Source organism: Dinoponera quadriceps, unplaced genomic scaffold, assembly GCF_001313825.1.
Source record: "Dinoponera quadriceps isolate SergipeBrazil2010 unplaced genomic scaffold, ASM131382v1 scaffold2088, whole genome shotgun sequence".
Lineage (NCBI taxonomy): Eukaryota > Metazoa > Arthropoda > Insecta > Hymenoptera > Formicidae > Dinoponera > Dinoponera quadriceps.
The window spans coordinates 700,391-724,548 of NW_014556152.1; the positions used below are offsets into that span (position 1 = coordinate 700,391).

At 48.6% G+C, this 24,158-nt stretch overlaps 1 protein-coding gene across 5 annotated transcripts in view; it reads right to left on the minus strand.

Moving 5' to 3' along the window:
* LOC106747017 (latrophilin Cirl-like) overlaps window positions 1-24,158 on the minus strand; it is a 362,126-nt gene that overhangs the window by 278,761 nt on the left and 59,207 nt on the right. For all 5 annotated transcript variants that reach the window (XM_014624251.1, XM_014624252.1, XM_014624249.1 and 2 more), the window contains exon 2: window positions 10,310-10,438. In XM_014624251.1, coding sequence (XP_014479737.1) covers window positions 10,310-10,412 — 103 coding nt within the window. In that variant the 5' untranslated portion in view covers window positions 10,413-10,438. The remainder of the gene's footprint in view (window positions 1-10,309; window positions 10,439-24,158) is intronic.

A 24,158-nucleotide genomic window follows, 5' to 3' on the forward strand; every position in this document is an offset into this window, starting at 1 on the left:
CGTGCTCGCGTACCGACCCCGTTGTGGAAGCGGCTAACACAGACCCCCCCAATAGCGGTGTAAAATCGAACGTAATCTATTAAATAGATAACGCTGCTGCCGCCACCACCTTCATTCCCCTCGTCAGATCTCTCTGACTCACTCATGCTTCGCTCCTCGGCGATTTCCGCACGATGCGCTCGAGAGAATGCGATAAATGCGCGGAAAAGAGGTAGAAGATAAGGTGTTGCTTATAGCATTAAATCCTCCATATGGCGAAGAATGTCGGGTTGAGAGCATCATCGAAATATTCAACCGCGAAACACCTCCAGATTATCGTCGTTTGTTTAAGCCACGGATCTACTCAGGCGTGGAGAGCGAGGTTGAGCTGTCGAAAATAGAGTGAGGAAAGTGGCCATTTTTCTGAAGCGAGAAAAAACGTGAAACGTTTCTAAATAAACGAGGAGAAGTGAGAAAAGTGAGTCACGCTCTCATGTCTGTACTTTGCACTTTTTATAAAGTTTTTCTAAGGTTTGCACATAGATGTGAAGTAAGAGAAATAGATATCGATATGAAATGATGCGAATGTAAGCGCGAAGAAATAAGGCCACAACGTTAAAACTGAGAAAGAGATGCACCGTTTAGATAGTTAGTTACTTAACATACTTCACGGGGTGAGGGTGCCATCGGGAAATGAGAGGGGGAGCGAGGGCCGCGGCTTATTCCGGAGTTATTTTTCACGAGGCGTTGAAAAATCGCCGTCACTCGAAAATCGGAAATCGATTACACCGGGCGATCCGAGACGCGCGGGAGAGCGAAACTGATGGCGCTTCTAGCCAGCTCGCCGGCGAAACGCCAACGGCTTCTCTCCTCTCGCGGGACGAGTGAGAGATGGATCCTCCCTTCTTGACAAGAGATCGACGATGGATAGAGTCGTACATAAATCGTAGAGCCGAGACGACGGCGAAACGAATTAATCCGGGCGCGAATAAGGATTTCCGCGGGGTCGCGAGGATCGGCCGGCCGCCGCCGGTTTTCGTGATTCGCGATCCGAGAATAACAGGCCGCCGCCGTTTAATCGCGGATTCCCCGCACTGTTTGGCGAACAATTTAATATGCGCCGCTAACTCGTTCCGGCCTGGCAAAGTGCATGTGGAATAAGCACGAGGTATCGCCCGCCGGGAGATATATGAAAAGGAAACCGCGCGCGGCGCGCTTTGTGTATTCTCCTCGTGTTCTATTCGTTGCGTTTAATCTCCGCACCGGCGTAGAAGAATAATACGCGATTTTATTCGGGAAAGATACTTATAACGGATGTGTGCGCGGCGAGAGGAACCGGGGAAAAGAAAGTTGCGAGAATCGAGATTCGCGTTGAAAATGCATTCGCGAAAAATATATATAAAAATATATAAGAATCATTCGTCGTTGGCGTTAAATCGCTCTGTTGAGAGCTCGCCAGTGCTCGATTACGCGGATGTATTTGCGACTGAAACTTTGACAACTGCTTATGGCACCGATTATTTTATTATTATCGTCAGCGAAAGTTCTCGAAAGCTCGGCTTAGTTTCTAACGCAATAATCCTATTTGTAAACTTCACGAGCATTCCGGTCTAGACGATTGAACTAATAAAAATTCCGAAAGGTGAGTGACATCACACCGTCTGTATACCGCAGATGTTGAGGTTTCCAAGCCTTATATGACCCAGTGCCGCATTATCTTATACCCAATATGTCAATTGATGTGTAGAGCCGCGCCAGGAAATGATTGGAAGTATCTGGAGTAATGACATACGTGAGGCAACCGCTGGCCGGTCTCCTTTAATCCATTTATTTATAGACACGATAATAGGTAGGGATGCAAATTTTTTATAGTGTGAACATAAGATCGCTGACTCACACATGATCAACGCGCGTGATATTTACGTAACGGGGATGCCGGGATATATAGCATCTGTTTCCACGATCGTCGAACAGTTACGTCAAGTGAGAGGGATCGACGGGATCGTGGAAATTCTCGTATTGTTAAGCGAAAATGATTATTACAATCTTCGGTGGTAAACGTTGCCGCGCCTGCGACATGTATCCTCCCCTCGCGAAAAACATCCGTGCTTCGATTTGCCGCGCGGCCCCTCTCGAAAAACATCCATACTTCGTTCGGCTCGCTCGAAAATTGAAACCGGGATTGGCCCGAGAGCCATCGCTACTAGTGGGTGGAGTCGCAGCGGCGTGGAGAGAAGATCACGGCAATCTCTTATTTTCCGCGCGACCGATCCATTCGGCGCGAATTGGAAAACGCGAGCGGCAAGAGAACGAAGTTCCCTCGCCCGAGGGAGGACGCGGGCTTTCGTTTGGTCGCGTTCCACCACCGTTTGGTCTGAGAGACACTTTCCATACGGGGAGGGAGAGGTCGACGCGTGTCGCGTCCCTGTGGTCCATGTCGGCGCTGGATTTAACACGGACCGGTCCGATAATTCCCGGCTGGTAAGAAACTCGGAGGGGAAATTCACGGACAAATCAAAGGTGTGCACACGTATATAATCGTTATGGCCGCTATACGCAATAATAATGATATTGTTGTATTGCAAGAAGAGAAAAACACTAAATGTAGATAGAAATAAACGCGCTAAGTGGCACGGAAGCAAATAGACGAGGCGTCAACAAAAGGCTGCTACTCTAAATGACTAACTTGTAATCAGTAGCGGGAATAACGTAAAAGTGACGCAATAACAACAGCAATCAACTAACACAGCATCAACCAATTTCTGAATTTTATCAAGAATAATTAGAAAAGAATACCCTGGCACAGAAATGTCATGCATTTTTTGAGCAGTTACTGGACAATTTATTATCTTGTATCTAGTAACTAGGAGGAGTAAAATTACTTGAAATCCCAATCAAGACGTAACATTTTTCCTGCAGTTACTCAAAAGAAGCGCAAAATCCGAATCAACTTACCGAATGAAGACAAAACGATAAAAAAGAAATTATTCAATCGATTAATAAATAAACCTGCCGCTCATGAAATGAGCAGATCTGCTCTGGAAATACCTCTGAATAAAACTTTATCAAGTTCTTGTCCACTATGCAATATTGTTACAACTAATGAGAATGCATTAATACTAGACAGTGAACTGGACGGGTGTCTAGGAAACCAGCATACATGTCAATCAGGATGAGGAGAGGATTAATTCATAATTAAGAATATTCAATATTAATTGTAATTTCGCGACAATTTCGTTTCGCGGGTCAGCGCGGGCCGAGCTCGGCGAATCTATCGATTGTTACTATTCTGAATTATTTAGCACCGGCCATGTCGACGACCGAATCATCGCAACGGTCGCGGCGTACAACCACCTTTCCGCTAGTCTAAATTTAGACAGGTGGAGTCGCGTCGACCCGCGCGCGCCCGATCGCGTGAAACTCATTGAACACGGCGGGGGCACACAGTGCGAGAGGGTTGCAAAAGGCAGAGAGAGAGGATGAGGACGAAATGAGGAAGAGAGGGCGGGTGGGACGCGGCCCGTGCTCGCACGTGGTTGGGAATCAGATTAGTCACGTAGCGGCGGTTACGAACAAGGAATAACGCGAAAGGGCGATCGCCGTTTGTACACGTTGGTTTCGGGGACACGCGCGCTGCAATCCCGTGAAACGACGAGGAGTGATAAACAAACTTTAGCTCGCGTGTAGGCAAGAGAAGAACCACGTGTTGCAGATGTGAAAGCCGAAGCTCCGAAAGAAAATAAAAAGATGAGAATGGATAAATATAAAGAAGGAACGAAAGCAGAGAAAGAAGCGAATGGGAACGAAAGGAACGCACGGCTGAACAAGCTGTACGGGGATGAAAAGAAATAGAGAGAGGAGCACGTTGAATGGTAGAACAAACGAGTCTGGAATTGGAGTCTGGAATTGAAACTGGAACAAATCGAAGATGGAAGAAAGGCGAAAAACCTGGCGAAAAGTGAAAGTAATAAATCTGCCGGTCGAAGAAAGGACGAAGAAACGCCGAGTAGAACTAAATAGTGCCATATTGGAACATGATGCGAAAAATGCAGGATGAAGCAAATCCCGGAGAACGCACGAAAACAGAAGTGGCGAGGACGTGCGGGAGAGGGGTTGCGAAATTGAGATTCAAATAGGCGAGCGGTGGAAGAGGGGAGGACGAAAAAGGGAAGCAGAAACGGAGGAAATGGCACAACTGACGGGACACCGGCCGGAAGAACGCGGGGCAGGAGAAAGGAAACGGCGGTAGGACGCGCGAGGAGGCAAGACGACGGTGGATAACGTTCGCGGAGGAAAATGCGAGGCGGGAAGGCGAGCGGGCGAGGTAATGCGCAGTAAATTGGGGCCGCCGCGTGTTGCCGATGTGCCACAAATCTTCGACGCAGAGGTCCGCCTCACGAGAGCTACGGTCCTCTCTCTTTTTCTCCTACGGGCTAGATGGACGAAGGCGACCGAGGTGGTAAGAGAGGTCGTCGATTCGGACGAAGGACGTACGGGGGTTCCGAGAGTTGTTCGGCCGGTCGTTTGCCGGCACGACGCCGTCCCGTAAGAGCGAGGACCGTTCGCCCACGTTAACGACCGTCGAAACAACAATGGACGCCGGAATTATTTTGTTTATCTCTCTCGCCGACACCGGAGATTTTCCGTATTGACGCAGCTTGACGGCGGTAAAGAATCCGCGCTCTCGCTTTCTCTCTTTCCTTCGTCTCGCGAATTTCGCCCCCGCAACAATTCTCGGTAGCAACGCCGAGCTTGTCATGAGAAATGGCAAAAATAACGCCGCGCTCGATATTTCGTTCATATTTTAATGCGCCGGAATTAGGACACGAGATGGTTCGATACTTCGGGAGAGATGGTGAATGAAATGTTTCCCGCGCTTGAGGAACGTGTCGCGCCGCTTTCTCTGATCCTTAAATGCACGTTACTGTCTGGATACGTCGTTCTAAGTGTGATGTCCAGAAGATGGATGCATGCGAACAAGTCGATCGTTTCCCTTCCGTATTTCTCCTGATCTTTCAACATTTTATTAACATACGTCAGAGACATTGGTATACACAGAGGGCAATATTAACAGGCCAAATTGCATCGATACAACATTTGAGTAAAACGCTTTTATTCACGTAATCGGACCTCATATTCGCTGAACCGTTTCCAAGGGAAAGTTTGAAAGAAACCTCACTCAGCAGAAAAATTGATTTCAAACGATTTCCTAACACGTATCATCGTCGTTATTTTTTTCGCGCATTCGCGCGAACAGTTCGTTCCGAGAGACCCCGAGGAAACGTGAGAATTTGTTCTTCAAGGAATCTTATCTTCGCGGAGAGAAAGCACGGTTTGCCTCGAGGACGACGCGGCGCAGCCTGTAATCACGCGCTGTCCACAATGCTTATTATCTCGATATTGTGCCGAGTGTATAATAGGATTACCGATCTATCCGACGTAAATATTAATTGCTCAGAATGCGGCACGGCGACATAAGTGGCGGCCGTAAATTGCCCGGCAGCGCCTCCCCTTTGCCGCACTTATAAATCCTCGTCATCGTGCGGTGCACGGCAGGGAAGAAGACGAGGCGACAGAGGGAGGGGGAGGGAAAGGAGGAGAGAAGATGAGATCCTCCTCACGGTGTGTGTCCCAGGTGGTCCGCAACGTCGGCAGAGATACAAGGTAGACCGGCAACCGTTTACGGCAATTACGGCCGATAATACAGTTGCGAAGTCTCGCGGGCAATAATTGATCAACAGTGAGAGCGTTTCACGATCAACGTGCGCGGCCTGATGATTTTTATGCCGAAAATTCGCCCACATTTTCCCAGGGAAATTACTAGAACGCGTGATGTTGCGAAATCGCGATATAATACCTTGACCGGTAAAACTGATGAGATCGATGAATTATTTGAAATCCGGAGTCGAAAGTTTGGATCTACATTAACCGTGAAAATTTCGTTACCTGAAATATCAACGGGGAATCTCGGGATTTTCGATGGAATTTGCAGGATTAACGTATGATCAGACTTTCGATACAGAGGAAATTTCGACAGACGGGGAAACGTTACTTTTCATATCCTCGACATGCGATTGGAAATCGTTGGTTTTTTCTGTTGTATAGCACCAAGGCGCATCGAACATCCTTAGAGTAACGTTGTGCATATCCACGTGAGCGATGAAAATTTGATCGACGATTCCACCTGATGATCGAATCGGAATCTAACTGCTTGGCGTTGCGCCGTAAACTTTATTGTCGATCGATGAGGGCCGGAAATTCCGCCCTCCGTAAAAATGCTATGCTAGCGACGCGAGTAATTGCGTGCGAGTGGCCACGAGTGAACGACGTCTTTCGGCGACGTCTCTCGTGCGGCCGATAGCTGCCGCCGCCGCTGCAAATTTTATCGGCGCGTTATTCGCGAGGTCAGCCCGATCGAGATCATCCTTCCCACCGTTAACTAACGTTTTACGACGGCCATCAGGGTGGATTACAAAGTGGCGGCTATCGGGAGTTTTATGTAATTTTTCGAAGCGCCGGCATATTTATACGCTCGCTAAGAGGAATCATTTTCGGTTTTATGACGGGCGGAGCGGCACTAAAAAACTAATTGCTGAATAACTGAAATAATGCGCGTATACTCGGCGCGAGGGAGGGGAAAAGAAGTGGCGGCGAGTAAAGGCATCGGGCCGGAAATTTTAGCACACCGACCATAGTAAAGTTTGTAATTTTAGGAGATTAAATATCGAATGTATACTTTCTTCAAAGCGATTCCGCGCTCACCACGGAAAAAGAAAGGGAGAAAGAGAAAAGGAGACGAAGCAGCTTGTACTTTTGTCTCTCGTTCGTAGAATAAGCGATGAACTATGAAAGAGAACCTCTCAATATTTTCCTAATAAATAATTAATTTTTCTGCAGTGAGTAATGAATTCTCTCGCAATATTCATTTCCCTTCGATATTAAAGATCCCGTGTCAAAGGGACGTAATATCCCGCCTTGACGAAATTAATAGGATTTCATCAATGACATCTCCAGCTATGTATGTTTAATTTCACTAATTAATTTTCTCATCTCCATGTGTCTCTTGCGCGCGAGTCCAGACGCGAGAATCTAATTCAAGCGTCGCCCGGTTTCTCCATCACCTCGAGTAGCAAGCAGCTATATCGCGACCCCGCGATTCCATGCGGGAAACACAGTCGCAGGAGCGGTATCGATTCCGCGACGTCCTAAATCTCTATCCACCTTCGATGGCACACAAAGCCTCGTCTGAGCCTCGGCGGCAACGGGCGCACAATGCCAGCGATTTTGATTTATCTATCGTTTGGGTTCCTGCGGTTTTCCCGCTCGTGTGTGTGTGTGTATGCTTACGTATGTATATGTGTGTGCGTGCACGTACGTCTAACCGGAAAGGGAGTAGCTGGAAGGGACTGGAGGCAGAACACTGGAAACGCAACTACGACGATGGCTGCATGGATTGGACGCAACGGGGTGTATGATAATCGTAAAGGGATGAAGAGAGGACGCGATCTCTCTCTTTCCCTCTCGCTTTCCAACACTTACCGCGAGTCTTCCACCGACCCCTGTGTCTCATCCTCGACCCCTCTTGAACACGCTGCTCTGAAATCGCTTCTCCCGAGACTGCCGGTCGCTCGTTAATGCTCGCGTGTGTTCAATGCGTTACTGAATTCTATCCCTATCGGGCGCTAGCCAGCCAGCCCTTCCTTTCTTCCCCCCCAGTTTACGTCGAGAAATACCACACCTACCGTCTCGACTGAGAGATTACGGGGCGAATCTTTGATAGATTGCGATAAGTCGGCCAGTCACTCTCCTCCTCCCCCGTGAGGAGAATTACACATAAAAGAGATCGTTCCCAATTCAGATTTCTCGAGTTTAATTCGGTGCTTCCTTTCGATTCTTTTTTCTTGCAAAAATCAAGAAAGACTCTCGTTCCTCCGTGCAAAAGAAATCGCGTCCGTTCTCACGTTTCTAACGCCGTTGCGCGCGTTTACGCTCTAAATTGTTCCCTTGTTCCTCGGGACTAATGTTTGGCAGCGCGCGGTCGTTCTCGAGGGCGACGGCATCGCAGGTTGCTCAAACGCGCGTGCTCTCTCGCGTTCCCGTCGGAAAGTGCCGGATTTATGAAGAGAGAATAACGCCCTTCTCGTCGAGCCGCGCCGGCTGGCCCGGGCGATGCGGGTTTTTCTTCAACTTCCGCGATCAGTTACACGGTAGTCGGAGATTGCAGCTGGGCGCGCAGCCGGGCTAATATGCGAGCGCGGAAATGCTCCCGGGAGAAATTTGTAGGCGCCGCCGTCGGCGCCTGAGCGGAATTCTTTTCGGCGGAACGGCCGCCCCGAAATGCATTCCGGCAACTTTCATCCCGCGCTCTCGCGTAGCCCCCGCGCGAACGGCGAGAGAATGACAAAAAGTGCGGACGTGATCGGTCGGGGATAGATTGATTAAAAAGTCGGGGGAGATGCCGCCCCGTTGATATTTCGTTTTGCTCTCCTGCTAGCTGTTTCGACCTCTTTTTTGTGTTGAGCCTATCTCTCGATGATTTTTTATACGTTAACCCTTTGCACTCGAGGGCTCCAAAGCGGAGCCATTTAAAATTTCTCTTCAAACTCAAATGCAAATAGCAAGAACGGAATATCCTATACACAATAGTTTTTACGGTTTGTCTTTGTCCTTATGTTATGAACTGAAAGTTATTTGCATTGTCTCCATAGCGGAGCCCTCGAGTTTGAAGACAAATTTTAAATGGCTCCGCTCCGGAGCCCTCGAGTGCAAAGGGTTAATATTATATCGAGATTCAACATAAATAAATACACCAGTGCGAACGTTTGTCGTTGCGTTAATCGGACACGAAAATACCGAAGTAAACGCGAAAAATACCGGTGCTACGGCGAAGTAACTGAATTTTCGCGGATCGAAAGAAACGTCGGCCGTAACTCGGGCCGTAAAGAGTTAAAGTTCTCATTTCCCGAGGTATACGTCCGACGAAACACGGCCACGCGATTCTCAAGCTGAAATGTAATGCCGTACGCGACCATCGTACGGAACGAGCAAGGCTCAGACTCGGACAGTCGCATAAACGCGCGGTTACAGAGAACGCGGTCTTAAGAGTTTATAAAAAGTGTAGGATTCTTATTTATTACACACTGAGAACGTACGAAGGTGCCGCGCGCAGTTGTTGCGACGGGACACGCACACACACGCGCGCGAACGTCGACGGGAGATCTCCTAAATCAATTAGCACGAGAACGGTTTAATTCTACGAGCGTGCTACGGTGTGTTCCCGGACTTAACATGCCGGCCGAAACCTCCCATCCATCTCACGGGGTTTTCCGGGATTTACCGGCAACAACGATCCACACCGCCCTCAGCGCGTGCGCGCCTACACGTCACGGCCACTTCCAACCTCCTTTTATTAAAGCTTTCAAGACGATTTTTGTTCCCGGTTGAAAATTTATGACTGGACATGCTCCCGGCCGCCGGAGTGTCGCGTTATAATTAGGTTCCCGGGGCGAGAACTCGACTAACGCGGCGAGACACGAGCACAATTTCCCGCGCGACGCGTACCGGACTCACCGGACACCGACCAAGCGTGAAAACGCACGCTCCGGAGATCGTGGATAACGTGAGATTTCAACAACAACACCGAGACGATCATATTAAACTTGAGACATTAACATTGACGATCATGATGTTGGAATAATATCAGAAATTTCTCAGTCTATAAAAAAGAAAATAGTAAAAATCGTTGACAATCGCGCTCTCTGAAATCGTCTCGTTCGACTCTTGATGTTCGAGATAGATGAGAGACTAACTTCCGACCGCGCTGCGTGCTCCGGAGATCCCGCTGTACGGTCGGTAATCCCTCCGCTTACCGCTTAATTAACACATCTCGCACTTCCCAGGCGCACTACACAAATACCGAGGCGTTTCACTTTATAATAAAGGGCCCTTTTAAAGAAATTCCGTCTGCCATTAATTTCCCGAAACAAAGCCGGCCGGAACAATCTCGCCGGCGCGACGGTTGCCGCTCGGTCGCGACGTGGAAATTTAAAACGTGCTCTTTCTCAGCTGCGCGCGAGGTTAAAGAGAGCACGCGAAAGGCGCCGGGATGCAAAACTGGCTTCCGCCTGCGGCGAGTCGCGCCTCCGCGCGCTCGCGCGAGAGAGAAGGAGAGAGGTTGTTCCCCGAGCGGGGTGTGCGTCGCGCGTAAATATCCGCGCGCGCGTTGTAGCCGGCCCCTTAATTGGCGCAAGGATGCGGAGGACAGGGGGGAGGGGGTTTACCCGCGGCAAGGAACCGCGGTCCGGAATCGTAAATACTTTCTCGCACTCACCCATATTTCGCGCGACGACGGCGCGGCCGTTGGTTAAGAGCCATGCAAGCAGCAGCCCGCCGAGGATCGGTGCTCCTTTCCGTCGACCCTTGCGGCACTCCATCGTGAGGTTCCGAGCTCCGACTACGCCTGAAAGCAGAAAAAGAAACGATCACGTGCCGTGCTGCGACGCGGTGGTACCGTTCTCCTCTCTTTCTCGCGTTTCGCGCGAACGACGCGCTCACCCCGCGGTGCATCGCGATTTCCGAGAACGCATACGTTCGGCGCGCGCGATGCAGAGCGCGTTATTATTGCGTTTACGTAAATCGTATACTTTACCGGGGTAGGCGGGCAGGTCGAGCAGCAGTCGCCTTCTGCGCTTCTTTCTCGCAAAGGGACGCGTGTCGATCGACTTATGGCCGCGATTACAAGGAAAATCGCGATACCCGCGCGACCGGCGAAACTAGATTCGAGCGGAGATACGCTCGCCGCATATATCGTGGATTGAATTAAAATATAGATAGAGGAGCGGAACGAGCGGTTCAGGAGTGTTGGTGAAACGGATGTTATTTTCTTTGTATCTCGATATTGGTTTTCCTGATTTATTCGGATTAGCTGGAATATAATCAGAAGGCCGAAATTTCACCTCACTATTCCGGACTGCCGACGATGCGAAAATAACATTGTTTAGAGCGTCGTGTTTCACATGATTTTCTAAACATGCCTAACGCGGTTTGTGGTTTCCCAGGTCACAGGTCACCATCCCGAAACTTGACCAGTTTCGCTCCGTAGCAACGCACGCTGTTTTTATTCGACGGCATCGCGTCGTGTCGCGCGGCCTGCAAATTCCGAAACGCTGACGCCAAAATTGTTTTCCTTTTTCGCCTTCGTTAACCCACATTCACGCGAACGCCCGCACAAACCCCCCCCCCCCCAACCCCTTCGTTTCGCTCGACGCGCGGATTAAGCTGATTTATAGTGTTTACTGACGATGCTCGCTCGATTTTTCCTGCGGCGTAGCGCGTGCGCGTCGTCGACCTATCGGCTTGTCGGCCGAAAAAAAGAGCCCACCGCGAAATTTTCGTCGAGAAAACTGAAAGGGAGCCGGAAAGGAGCGACGTGGATTACGCATGAAATTGCGCATTTTCGCGCGAGCGTCGCGGATGTTAAATCTTGGGTAAAACGCGCCCGCTTATAGAAGTAAGAAAGAAATAGGGAGTTGTGCCGCCATATTGGGAGATAAGAATAATAAAGGAGAGAGAACGGAATACTTCAGCAAAGAAGACGGAACAGAATACTCTTCGCTTGAAAAATATGTTAAATGTAAGAAATTATTTTATATAGAAGCACAAGTCTTCAAAGCATCCCGAATCGAAATTTCAGTCTTACATTAAGTCTACTCGGTTCTACATTAAGTCTTCAAATAGGGAAATAACTTTCCATTTGCAGCATCAAAGGGCGCACAATTGAAAAGACAATTGAAGATTTAACGCTGAATTAAATAGACTTAAATTAGAACTGAAATTTCGACACGGGATTGGCCAGTGGCTTTATGATAGCCTGTATTATATCGCATTCGCAGCAGATTTAAACAGTACATCTTGGGACACCCAAATGTTTCATAAAAAAAACTCAAGCAGATATTTCCAAAAAAACGATACCGATGGCAAATTTACGATATATGGTAAATTAGTGTGTCTTGAAAAACGAGAAGACCCGTCGATCGTTTCGTCTTAATTTCCGAGAGCGTCCGACATTTTTCTGTAAACGACGTCTGACGAGATTTCAAGAGCAAAGAAAAGATTCGCGATTGGCCGAACGACATGATGCGAGAAGAAACTCCGCGAGGAGCCTTCGGCGCACCTCGGATATCTGATTCCACATGAGCTGCAGCTTCCGCTAAAAAAAATCCGTCGGAAACGTCGAGATGTTGCGGAACGAGGCTCGTCGAGACGAGCGCATCGCGAGTCAACGAGCAACCATCTCGATTACGACCGCAACGGAAAGAAAGAGAGGAAGAGAGAAAGAGAGAGACGGACAAAGAAGAGAGAGAGAGAGAGAGAGAGAGTTCATCGGGCCGCGACCGCTGGTCGCATCACAGCGGACCACTCCGCAGATTGCATCGGTCAGCGCTTTTCCGCGGCCGCGGAAGTGCAGCGACGCGAGGCACCTGGAGCGCTGCCAGTTCGTTTCGAGTGGACCGCGTTAATTTTTCCGACGAGTCTAATTAAGAAGATTCCCCCTGCTCCTCGCTTTGGCTCGGGCCTTCTTCTGCCTCTCTCTCTCTCTCTCTCGCTCCTTCCGATGCCGGCGGCAGTGCTTAGTAGCGCTCAGTGTTTAGTCGCGACCAACGTGAAAGTCGCGTAGCAACGCGATTATCGTCGAAACATCTGTAAACTCCTGGGGTAACGACGATAATTGAATGCGTCGCGGCTACCTCTCCGCGTCCCACCGCCAAGGGGGGCAGAGAGTAAGGGAAGCAACGACGAACGCGCATCCTCTCGCTAACGTAACTGCTCTCGAACGCGCGCGTGCACGTTCTACGTATTACGCATAATTAATCCGACGATGCTATCTCCTCTAACCTTGTATCCGTGCGCTCGTCGCGCGAATAGAATCGGCGATCCGCGATTCTCCTTTCATCAATGTTACCCTCCTCCACCCTTCGCACCGCGTATCGCGATGCTATACACGATGCTGTGCGTGCGTGTGCCGGCGCGCTGCGATAATCGCGATAAGCTTGATGACAACGCGATTCCCATCTCGGAGGTCGGCGTGAGGAAGAGAGAGTAGACTGAGAGTGAGAGAGAGAGAGAGAGAGAGAGAGAAAGAGAGAATCATCTGTTACAAAGGGGCGAAGGGAAAGGGATGGAAACAGGAGGAAGGATGCATGCGGTGAGTACGCGTTCGACGCACAATCGAACGAACGAGAGAGAGAGAGAGAGAGAGAGAAAGAGGGGGGTAATCTTGCGGCGACCGTATTTTTTTCTTCTCCTACCTTTAATGCTATTCTGCCGCGGATTTTTCAGATCGGTAATCGAGCGCCTTTGGGAGGAATTCCAACGCCGCATTTCGCGATGCACCTCCGGAAGTCCCCCCCCCCCCCCNTAAATTTTTCTCTCCCTCCCCCTCTCTCTCTCTCTTTCTCTTTCGTTGGTGCTTTTATCGAACCACAGAATCACTGTGCGCAGTTCTCTCTCGAGACGAATCCCGGAAAAAATGCATTCAAGTGCATTCAAGCTATTCAGCCCGCTGCACGATCAGCGCCTAAATCACGTATCAAAATACGGATAACGTTGTTTCTCGCGAACCAAATAGTCATAGCAATTTGTTTTGCGTGATACTTCGGAAAGTATCGGCTGATCCGTTAATTTTCCAAACGATAATCTCGTGATTATTTTCACGATACTTCGCCAGCCATTAGATTAAATACTGTATATTATAATATCTGTAACGACATACTATTTTGTTTCATGTTATTAATGCACGGGTGAAATATTTTATTTTCGACCTAGCGTGTTTCTCTTTGCATCGGGAAGCCGGAAGGTAATATTTAACAAGCTTTCTCTTTATACACTGTGCTAGCGAACGAAATGCGTCGCACCGGTACTTAGAACGCAATAAATAATTCAATAACAATTTTTGCGTCGCGTTAGACTCTGCCGAGAAGTGGGAGAAGTGACGCGCCGCTGCTGCCGCCGCTGTTCGGATGAAAACATAAATCTACATATTATTAAAGCAGCGGCGATCAAAGCGATCGAAATAATGCAGATTATCAGAAAACGCCGGTGCCGCGGCAATTTCTGCAGGCACTTAAAATCATTTCGACGCCTCTCGCCGATGAATATTGAACAGCCACGCACCTGCCGGCCGCCTCCCCTTTCCAATCACTCGCACGTCCCCCTGTGTACCCCTTCGACCTCCCTGCCATCCGCCCCTCCCCCCCCTCAATCTCTTTCTCCCGCGTATCGCAATGATTTCAAGCACGAACTCGTCCATCATCGACGACCTCGTGCAAAATCATGCTCGCAACGAATTGGACGATCGCGAGCAATGAACAGGGTAGATAGGTAGGCGAATTGGCGCGGGTAAAGGGGAGGGGGGAGGGCAGGAGGGACAGTTCGAGGGGAATGAAAATTATTTGTTGAAAATCACATTAACGAATCGACGAAATACAATGCGCGCGCGGCCACTGCGGCCTCGCGAGTTTCAATTTTACACCCAGGCGCATTTTAATGCACGTCGCGCAAAGCCTGGCGGCTCCGATCGGCGCACAATTAAAAATAATTGACGACGACAACGAGCCGACGCTTTGGGCCGGAGGGACCGACCGCACCGGGAAATTAACTTGCAATTTTCCCCGCGGAAAATCCGCCGTGGGTTTCTCTCGCTTCTCGTCGAATGAACGGGCGAGAGAGCTCGAGTCTTTGAGAACGCGTATCCAAACGGGTTCTCGCGAACGCTCCTTTCAAACGTTTTCCTTTGAAATGATCATTTCCGAAGGAATATTACGGCCGACAAAAAGCACACTCTCCATTTTATCCTTATCGAGAATTTCAATGGGAGACTAAAAACTGCACCGTTATTCGCGCGAAATCGGCGAGTACGAGGAGTATGTCGAGCGATTGATTTGTCGCGCGCGCTGAGATCCGCGCTTTGCACCCGGGGAAATAAAGCGCTTTATGGAATTTCGAGCGCGATCGAAGTTTACGCGCCGTTCGCGATCCCCTCCCCGCTGACTCATTCGAATTCGAAGCCAACGTCGCATAGCCGAGACATCTCTCGCGAAACTGTCGGCTTATCGAGGTACCCCCCGAGCGCGCCGATACATCCCCCGGTGTTTCGATCGCGAGAACTTGGAAGGAACAGCCAGAGGAAATGGATGAGGAGGATGAAGAGGATGAGGAAGAGGACGACGGAGAGGTGGAAGTGTACAGGAAGCCGGTATATACACACTGCATGCGAAAATGTCGGGCGCAATTTCTGAAATTCCGTCGTGTCGCTTCCCCGCACCACTCGAATGCCGTCGTATTCGTCCTCTCTCTCCCCCCTCGACCTTTCTTCCACCTCGTCCTTGTCGAAGCCCGCTTCTGTCTTACTTTCCCGGGGCTCATCGCGAGCAGACATCCTCGGCGCGACGCGACACGACGTGGAGCTGACACGGTGCTTTGAAAATTTCAGCAGCCGATACCAGGCTTTGTAACTTGAACGCGAGCGAGCGAGCGAGCGAGCAACTTCGACGAGAGCGGATTTCCATTTTGTACCTCGTCATCTCTCGGGGACTCGCGCGCGTAGACGCACGTTCCGTCAGCAATTACGCCAAGCGAAGGTATTTGAGCGATTAATAAATTGATTTTTACGACGCGCGTCGTAAAAACTGTCACAAATGCGCGCAAATGGTCGATTAATCCCCCCGGAGTATGGGGTAGTGTTCGTGTGACTATTATTGTGTGCGTATAATTATCAGTGCTGTCATCCGGTCATCGGAACAAAATAGTGATATAGTGACTGCTTCTTGGCAGAAAAGGCAACAAAAAGTGACCTCTCAAACGTCAAAATAACGATCAAAAGTATTTTTGTCAAATTTTGTCAAAAAGATTTTTCGTCAAATTCTAAGAGCAACTAGGACCATTTAAGCAAACAAGTAACATTATTCTCATTTTCTTTTATTCTTACTTTTCCAGGTTTATCTTTGGATAATTTTATATAGCGAGTTCTTTTCATAAAACGATTCGAAATAACAAAAAGAAAAACCAAAAGCATGAACGATATAAATACGCTTTTGGAGCAGTTTTATTGAAAGAGACGGCAAAAATAAATGTAGAACGCTTATATTTTATATTTTACAAATTTAACTGCAACTCGGGGAAAAAGTGACAATAATGGGCCGTTTTGGACGATAGTGAATTTTTTAGTGACTTGACAAGAAAAAATGACAAAAAGTGACTTAAGTGACTGAATGACAGCGCTGAATTACATATCGCTTGTTGCCATCAAATAATTATTTAATTACAAGCAATTGAGAGGAATGACACTACATCAGAAAATGCTCCTCTCGCGAATCAATAGAGTTAGTATCGTTCCGCTAATTCGAAGCAACGAGATATTAACGTTGTAATAATATTAGCGTTGTTAAGAAACGAATTAACGCAGATCTCAGATAAGATTCTCATGTTCGCGCGATATCAGAAGATAACGACATAGCCATCGCATTGCAAGGACCGTGCAGTTTCCGTGACTCGCGCGGAAACTGCAGATTCGCCGGCTCCCAAGAAAATGCAAATGCAAGAAAATGCAAATTCGATATCTTCGAATTGGAGAAGCGAAAGCGCTTCGAGCCGGGATCCCGTCGCACCTATTAGCAATCGAACGTTATTGCGAGCGTGACATGGATGAGATTATCGAATAGGCGATGTGACAAAGACTTCAGCTCGCGCTTTATCTATAGAACATATGTCGGTCTATAGCGTGAGCTTTCAATCGACTTTCGAGCTGTCGTCGCACATAAATCTTGGAACGGGTGTATCTCGAAACTGATGGCTTATGTCGAATTAACAAGTATAATTATGAAACTTTCTCTCTCTTTATCATTGACTGCTAGTTTCATAATTACTTTAATAAATATAAATTTATAATACACAGTATACGTTACATCCGTGCATTCTCTCAGTCCGCTAAAAAGTCTATATCTACTTTCATACTAAATAACAAGAATCGTATTGTAATCTTCACACACGCCGGAATCTTCGTAACGTTTCGCAGTATCGCACTTCACGAACTAATTTGCCCGGCTACTCCGGAATATGGGGGCAATTTTTTTCACGCGTTGCGCAAATTAATTTTCTAAACTTCACATCCGCAAAGTTACACGAGCTAAAGCTACAATTGTCATTACGCGATGAGAGAAAAAATTCTCTCTCTCCTGTTATAGCGCGGAAGGCATTATAGAAATTAACAAATCGTCCCTCAAGTACTGCGAATCTCGCTCATTCACCGTAGGTCGTAAAAAAATCGTGGAAAATGAAATTAATTTGCATAATGTAACGCGAGCTGCTGCTCGATAACGGGACCGGGGCAGTATTATATTTCGCTTAAACGCCGGCCACCGAGGAGGTCAAATTGAAGTCGCGCAAAAAGGCGGCGCGCCTCTTCCACGGGGCGAAATTAGAAAACCGTCAAATTAGTCTTGATTCATTCGTGATGTGTATTTGCCGTGTAAATAACTTCGCGTATGCACGGAGGTCGAGCTTCGCTACTTCGTCTTGCTGCGCTGCGGCGGAACGTAAAGCGATTATAGCCGAGTACCGTAAAGCGCCGATAATTTTAAAGGAACCGGGAGAACGCCATCGGCGAACCTCGAAGAAAGGACGGAGGAACGCGGCTGCCGAAAGATTCGTCCTCGCCGTGAACGGCGTGGATGGCCCTGCGGGCAGAATTCGCGATTTTTTGCGTTCCGTCCACGAAACGAGTAACCACGTTAACGTTACCTCGTGGAACTTTGCGAAAGTGTGCGTCAAAAATTGCTTCCATATTCCGAAGTAGCTGGGCAAATTAGTTTGATAGAATGCGATACTGCGAGACAAAGATTCCGGCGATGTGAGGATTACAATGCGATTCTTGTTATTCGATGTTAAAGTAGATATAGATTTTTGTATTAGCGGACTGAGAGAAAGCGCGTAATGCGACTAAAAAGATGGATGAGCTCGGGACAGAAGAAGCGAGTGACAAGTTATCGGTGATTCTATCTAACGAGATGATACAATTAATATTGTCAGTATCGTGTCTGATCAACGAGAATGCGATCTCGCTGCTGACACGACGTACGACGCGCTTCACCGCGACGAAGTGCAATAAAGCGTGTAGAGCGTTCGACATCCACGATCACACGTCTGTGTGTGTTACGCGTGTGTGTGTGTGCTTTTTCTCTCCTCTTCTTAGGCCTTTATCGATCTTGCTGGAATATCGAGCGTAATAAGTAATGGAGTTATAAGCTAGTCGGCTTATATCACACGGCGGAGATACGTCAAGTCGTAATACGTAACATCATATACTTCCGCTCGAAATGTCGAGAACGTAAACCGTGTCTCTCTCCGCTAACATCGGCTCTTTTTTATCGTTCTGTCATTTTCCCAGGATATCGTCGTCGTGTCAATTCGCGAGGAAAGGGGCTAAACCGCCGTCAGACAGCGGATGTCATCGACGTCGAAGGCCGTCACGTCGCGCCGCGAGATGAAAAAAAAATTACGCGAACGCCGCGGGTAACGATTATATTATTCGCCCCCTTCCGAAGGACTTGATCCTCGCTGCGTGTTCCGCGTGCACGATCCCGGCTTAGGGGTGCTCCACGGAACGAGGGCTCACTTTTCACTTAAGGACCAGAGCGCAGGGTCGGGGCCCGTCTAACTGCCCCGCATTATTCGTTATTACGGCGTGCATGGTGCGCGAGGGTGGTGGCGGTATCGCTGGTAAATCTGGAAGGGAGGAAGAAAGGGGAGAAGAAGAAGAAAGAGGAGGAGGAGAGAAATGCGATTTATTCATACTCCGGAGGCTTTTTGAGAGTATGTACGCGAAAAAGTAACGGTTTCAAGTGCGTACTCGGTGGTTCACCTCATTTGGTAGAGACAATACTTGAAGTAACTCGCCCCTTTGGGATTTGTCACAGCCTTTCGACGCTGATATCCTTAAATTGCATTCTGAAATTAAATCGCCCGCTGCGACGTGAAACAAGCGAAAATGCCCCTACTTGACGGAAATGTCATCCGGGGATCACTTTCACGTTTCTCTATCCCGCGAGCGAATTCGATCGCGTCCAGCGTATAGATATCGAATCGAATATATCGTCAGTACGCGAGTCGGCTAGCTTCTTGGAGATTGATGTAAATGAGAAGAAGAAAGAACAAACCGTACACACGCGCGTATCAAGACCTGACACAGACTCTCGGTGACGGTAGCGGGCTCACTCGTTTATACCCGGCGTCCCGTAAGATTTCCGCTGGATAGCAACCACCGGAAGCCGCCCGCAGTGCCTGGAAGCTGGAAGAACGGCTGGGAGAGGAAAGCAGGAGAAAAGGAAATGCCCGCAGTGACGTGAGTAGTCGTTTGCTCCGGCGGTAACGAGAATAACGCGAGTTAAGCCACCTCCACGAGCCACCATCCTCCTCTCGACCTTCCCGCGGCCCCCGGAGAGACATCGACTTACGGGGGCGGTCGCTTACGAATTATTTCCTCCTTATTTACCTCTTACCGCCTTCTTCCTCTCTTATCTCTGCTCTCTTATTTTTGTCACACCCTACCGTTTGGCCCAGAGACGGCAATAACAGACTAAAGATACAGAAGAAGAGAAAGCAGAGAAAGGAAGAGAGAGAAAGACAGAGTTTCCAAAAGCAAAGACTGATTTCTTCGGAAGGAGTTGAACAGACACGATTACGCGGCAGGGTGTTTTTAATCGATAGTCGTGATTGAGTTCAACCGTTTGTCGCCGCTATTTTTCTTCGCCATCGCAACTTAAAGTTTCACCTGACCTGAGAGTGCTCGCTTGACGACGTTTAGAAAGCCTCGTTAATCTATAAATGCGATCTTCCAAAATTACAGCTTCTTCGATTTAATGCGTTCATAAACTTTGTACTTTTACTTCATTTCTGACTTTCCTTTAATTTTGTGGTTTCGAACGCGTAAGCATGCGCGAGGCGATGAATAAGGAAATGATTAACCTTCAGTTTCGCCGTGCGATCTAAGTTGATATTTCAAGATTATTTTATTACTGCCTCGTAATAATCGCATACAATAAATATTTGCTATATTGGCGCGAGATAATTCGTATTATTAGCTCATACGAGCGGACGCGGACGCATAAATCCGCCCGCTAATCGCACGGCAATAACAATAATCAAGCGAGATAATCGTTTGATATTAATATCAGCGGACCAGCTCATAATCCAGCGTTTCAACTTCGAATTAAATTGCTCGGTGCGTAATGAGCTCGCATCGCAGGCGAATTCTATGATGAAAGGCCCGCCGCTGCCTTTCCGCCGCAACACGCCGAAATTATTCATCAGAAATAAACGCGAAATCGCTCAACCGTACATAATCGCGAGCTCATTTCTCAGGCTTATATCAGTTGCTGAATCGCTTTTCGTTATCAGCCGACTGACTCTAACGAACGGTCCCTTCCCATCCTCATTTCGCTCGCGACTAATTAAACGTACACGTCGAAAATATATAAATCTCCCCCTTTCCGTTTAATAATCGCAAAAATTTTATCGCGCTTGCATTTCACACAGTACGCCGGATAATTTCGTACCTTTCATCTCTCTGTGATACAACTAATCACCAACGCTTTCAGAGCACATGGGGGCGTTTCATAAAGAACGCGTAATCGGCGGATTTTTCCTCGATCGTTCTTCCTCTCGAGCGAATTTTACTTCACGAGTCATTCAAAGTGCATTTTTCCCCGGTGATGTATATATAGGTGAACTTTTTAAATTAGCTATCTCGTGCGTGCAGCGGGAAGACGATTTGTGAAATTTTCTAGTTCGCCATTCGGGTAGCGCACGAATACGTTGCCCGTGTATCTATGAGAAAGATCTAATCGGCGCACTATCGAGACAGGTACACGTGAATCGAGCGCGATGCAAATCGCGGTCCCGTCTCCGTCACGGAACGAAGTCTTTCGTATCGCGCCGTTTGGCGATAATAAACGGGCGAGTGCAGCTGCGGAATTCCCACTTCCAGGCCAATAAATCTCGGCCCACTGGCGTCTATTTCGTGTTACATCTAATGATTCCGGTTCGCCGCTTCGATTTTACCCCCTCATTCTGCGCGCGACATTAACCCCGACGACGACGACGACGGTAGTGTGTCTGAATGGCGCGGTAACGATTCCCTTAAAACAATTTATGCGCATTGATTAATAGGATAAAGCTCCAGATCGCGCCTCCCTCGCGCGAGAAGGAGGGTGTGGGCCTCGCCCGAAGGAGGAGGAGGAGGGGGAGATACGAAGTACCTAAGCGCGAAATGCAAGGGACCGTGAAGCCATCAATTTAAACGCGCATTGGCGCCGGATCGCTGGAGCCCTTAAATTTGGCAGAACCGACAGCCATTCGCTCGGGGCGAACCGACGATATCGCGCGAATAAGAAAAGCTCTTGATCCGCCGAGTGCCGTACGCCCCGGACGCGATTAATTCCGTCGACCGAGCGGGAATTTATTATCAGCGAAGGGCGCGTTTCTAATGTCCTCCGGTGATGTTTAGAGGGCTCGAGTCGGCTGGAAAGATCGCATTATCGTCCCGCAGATGTTCCGGGTCTGCTCGACTTTTACGTTGGAATTCTCGAGATCGTCCGCGAGGCGGATCTTACAACATCGCCTCAGATTGCCGATGTTCACGACACTTTCGCGTTGCTCGGGAACAATTATCCGAGCAAACCTGTGAAACATGATATGGGCGAGGGAAAGCTCCGGATTATACGCCCCAAATTACAATGAGTTCCTGTACAATACCGACGTGGAGGATAGTTAGCAGGTATCGCGTTCCGAAATTGAGGTTTGGAAAAAAAATTCATGTTCCCCCGTACGTCGAAATTAAATGAGATTTACACTCAATGAATTATCATACGTGAGCACGCTATAATCCCTTAACGAAGGAGAAAACGCGCGCCTCCTTTTCGACGAGGAGGACAAAAAAGATCATGCTGGAAGCGATAAAGTGCCAACGTTGCAAGATGCCCGAACCGTTTGCCGATCGAAGGCGATTATTTACGGGTCCGCGGCTTTCCTTATTCTCTTCTTCCAGCGGGAGCGCGGCTCATATTTCGGCCAATAATAATCCGTGGGCTTCTCGTGCTCCATATCCGTCGCGGGTCAATACGCCGTCGGAGACCCGGAAAAAGCGCCGATGCATGAGCGCGTGCGTATGCACGTGTGTGTTCGTGTGGGACCCGCGCAAAAGCGCCGAAAAGCAGAACTGCATTACCAGCGCGCACCAACCCGGTCGTTGCTGGCTGTAGTTGCGCCGCGCACTCGAGCAGCGTCCCCCGTCGAACCATTATCCTTGCCGCCGAAGCGCACCGAGAGCGAACGATTACGCTCCCATTTTAATCTCTTAATTGCGTTCCACGCACGGCGATATCTCGAACGACGAAACAGGAAAGGCGGCAAATCCCCCTTTCAACGAAGTCTCGAAAAAAAAAAAAAAATGGGGGCTGCCGGTGGTGGCCGCGAGGGCCTTTAATGGATAGCTCTCTTCTCCCGCGACTCTCCTCCGCGTTCGACTCTTCCCCTTCGCCCCTCGCTTCCTCGCGCGTTCTTTACCCTCTCGCGTCGTTTTTTATTATCCCGCCAGCCGGCAGATCGACCGGCCGATTCCAGCGAGTTTTTCGCCTCCCCCTCTTTACTCCTTCGTTTCTGATCTCTTCATTTCAATTCACTCCTCTTCCCGCGAGAAATACTGACAGATGTCTCCCTCTTCCGCAAACCCTTTCTCGATTCTCCCAATGAGTTATCCACGGAGATTCTCATCGGTCGGCCGACGAGTTACTTCGCGCGCGAGAAATTGCGCGCGCAAAATTAAGCGATGCGCTGTTTGAAATAGCTCGTCGCTTAACAAAATTATGCGACATGGAAATTCTAGAAAGTGGCTCACGGAATGGGGGGGGGGGTAGAATTTCTCTCAAACAACAAAAACGTCGAATTATCTTAAATGCATCGTAGTACATACACGGGATAAAAATAAACGAGATAAATCCTCATAAGAGGAGAATCCGCTCGCTATTTGTAAACCTGCAAGCTCGTGTTAGGTGAAGAGAAGGATAGATCCTTTAATTTCCCCTCTGCGCGTTTACGTTAACGTACGGAATTAAAAATAGGTCGTATTCTTCGTTCACAAAAAGACCAGAGTGTAGAGAAGCGGCAAACGCCCCGAGGTGTCGGCGGCGCTCTGTATCGCATCTTCCGGAGCTGCCTCGCCGCTTTTTCTCTTTTTTCTTTTTTATTCTCCTTTTTTCCTCTCTCTCTCTCGTTCGTCCCTGCATCTCGCGCGAGAGTGCGCGCGCGCGTCGAGGGTGCGACGTTAGATCGGAGATAAGATACGACAGAAACGCGCGTATCGAATCGTGTCGAACAAATAATTCGGCCGAAGTGTTTTGGGCGGCGGATACGGAAAGGGAGCAGACGAAGGGGGGAGAGGAGGGGAAGGGGTGCGTACACGTCGTGAGTGTAGCGGGGTTATTAATTCTCCGACGGTGCCACCGGCGTGACAAAGCCATCTGATGTAATGGGCTTTCGCCTGGGCCGATTAAACGCGCCGAGGAGAACGAGGATGAAGAAAAGGACAAAGAGAGAGAGAGAGAGAGAGAAAGTACAGACCAGAAAGAGAGGCAAGCTCCTCTTCTCTCTCTCTCTCTCTCTCTCTCTCTCTCTCTCTCTCTATGTTTCTGAACATGGACAACAAAAATCGGTAAATCCAACAGCACACCTGCGATCGAAGACTCCGACTGTGACTCCGAATGCGCGATTATCGAAGATTGCGTCGCGCGTCGGTACTGTTATTACTGTTTGGACTAACGGAGAATCCCGCGGCCCACGCAACGAAATTCCTCGGTTATCTGACATTAGTTTATCGCATCGTGGGACGCTGAAGATCCGATTTGACAGGTGGTATTTTCCAGGCTCGTCAAATTATGCATACATTACGGTACAATATCTCTAGCAAACGCGCGCTCGTTCGAATAATTATGACGAATTATTGTGATTATGAAAAATAGGGAAATGCTATTATAAAATAAACGAGGAGCAAGCGTCGAATATGCCGTTCGCACACAGCAAGCATCACCGTCATTGAATAATTGAAAATATCAATTTTCCGGTAACAAATG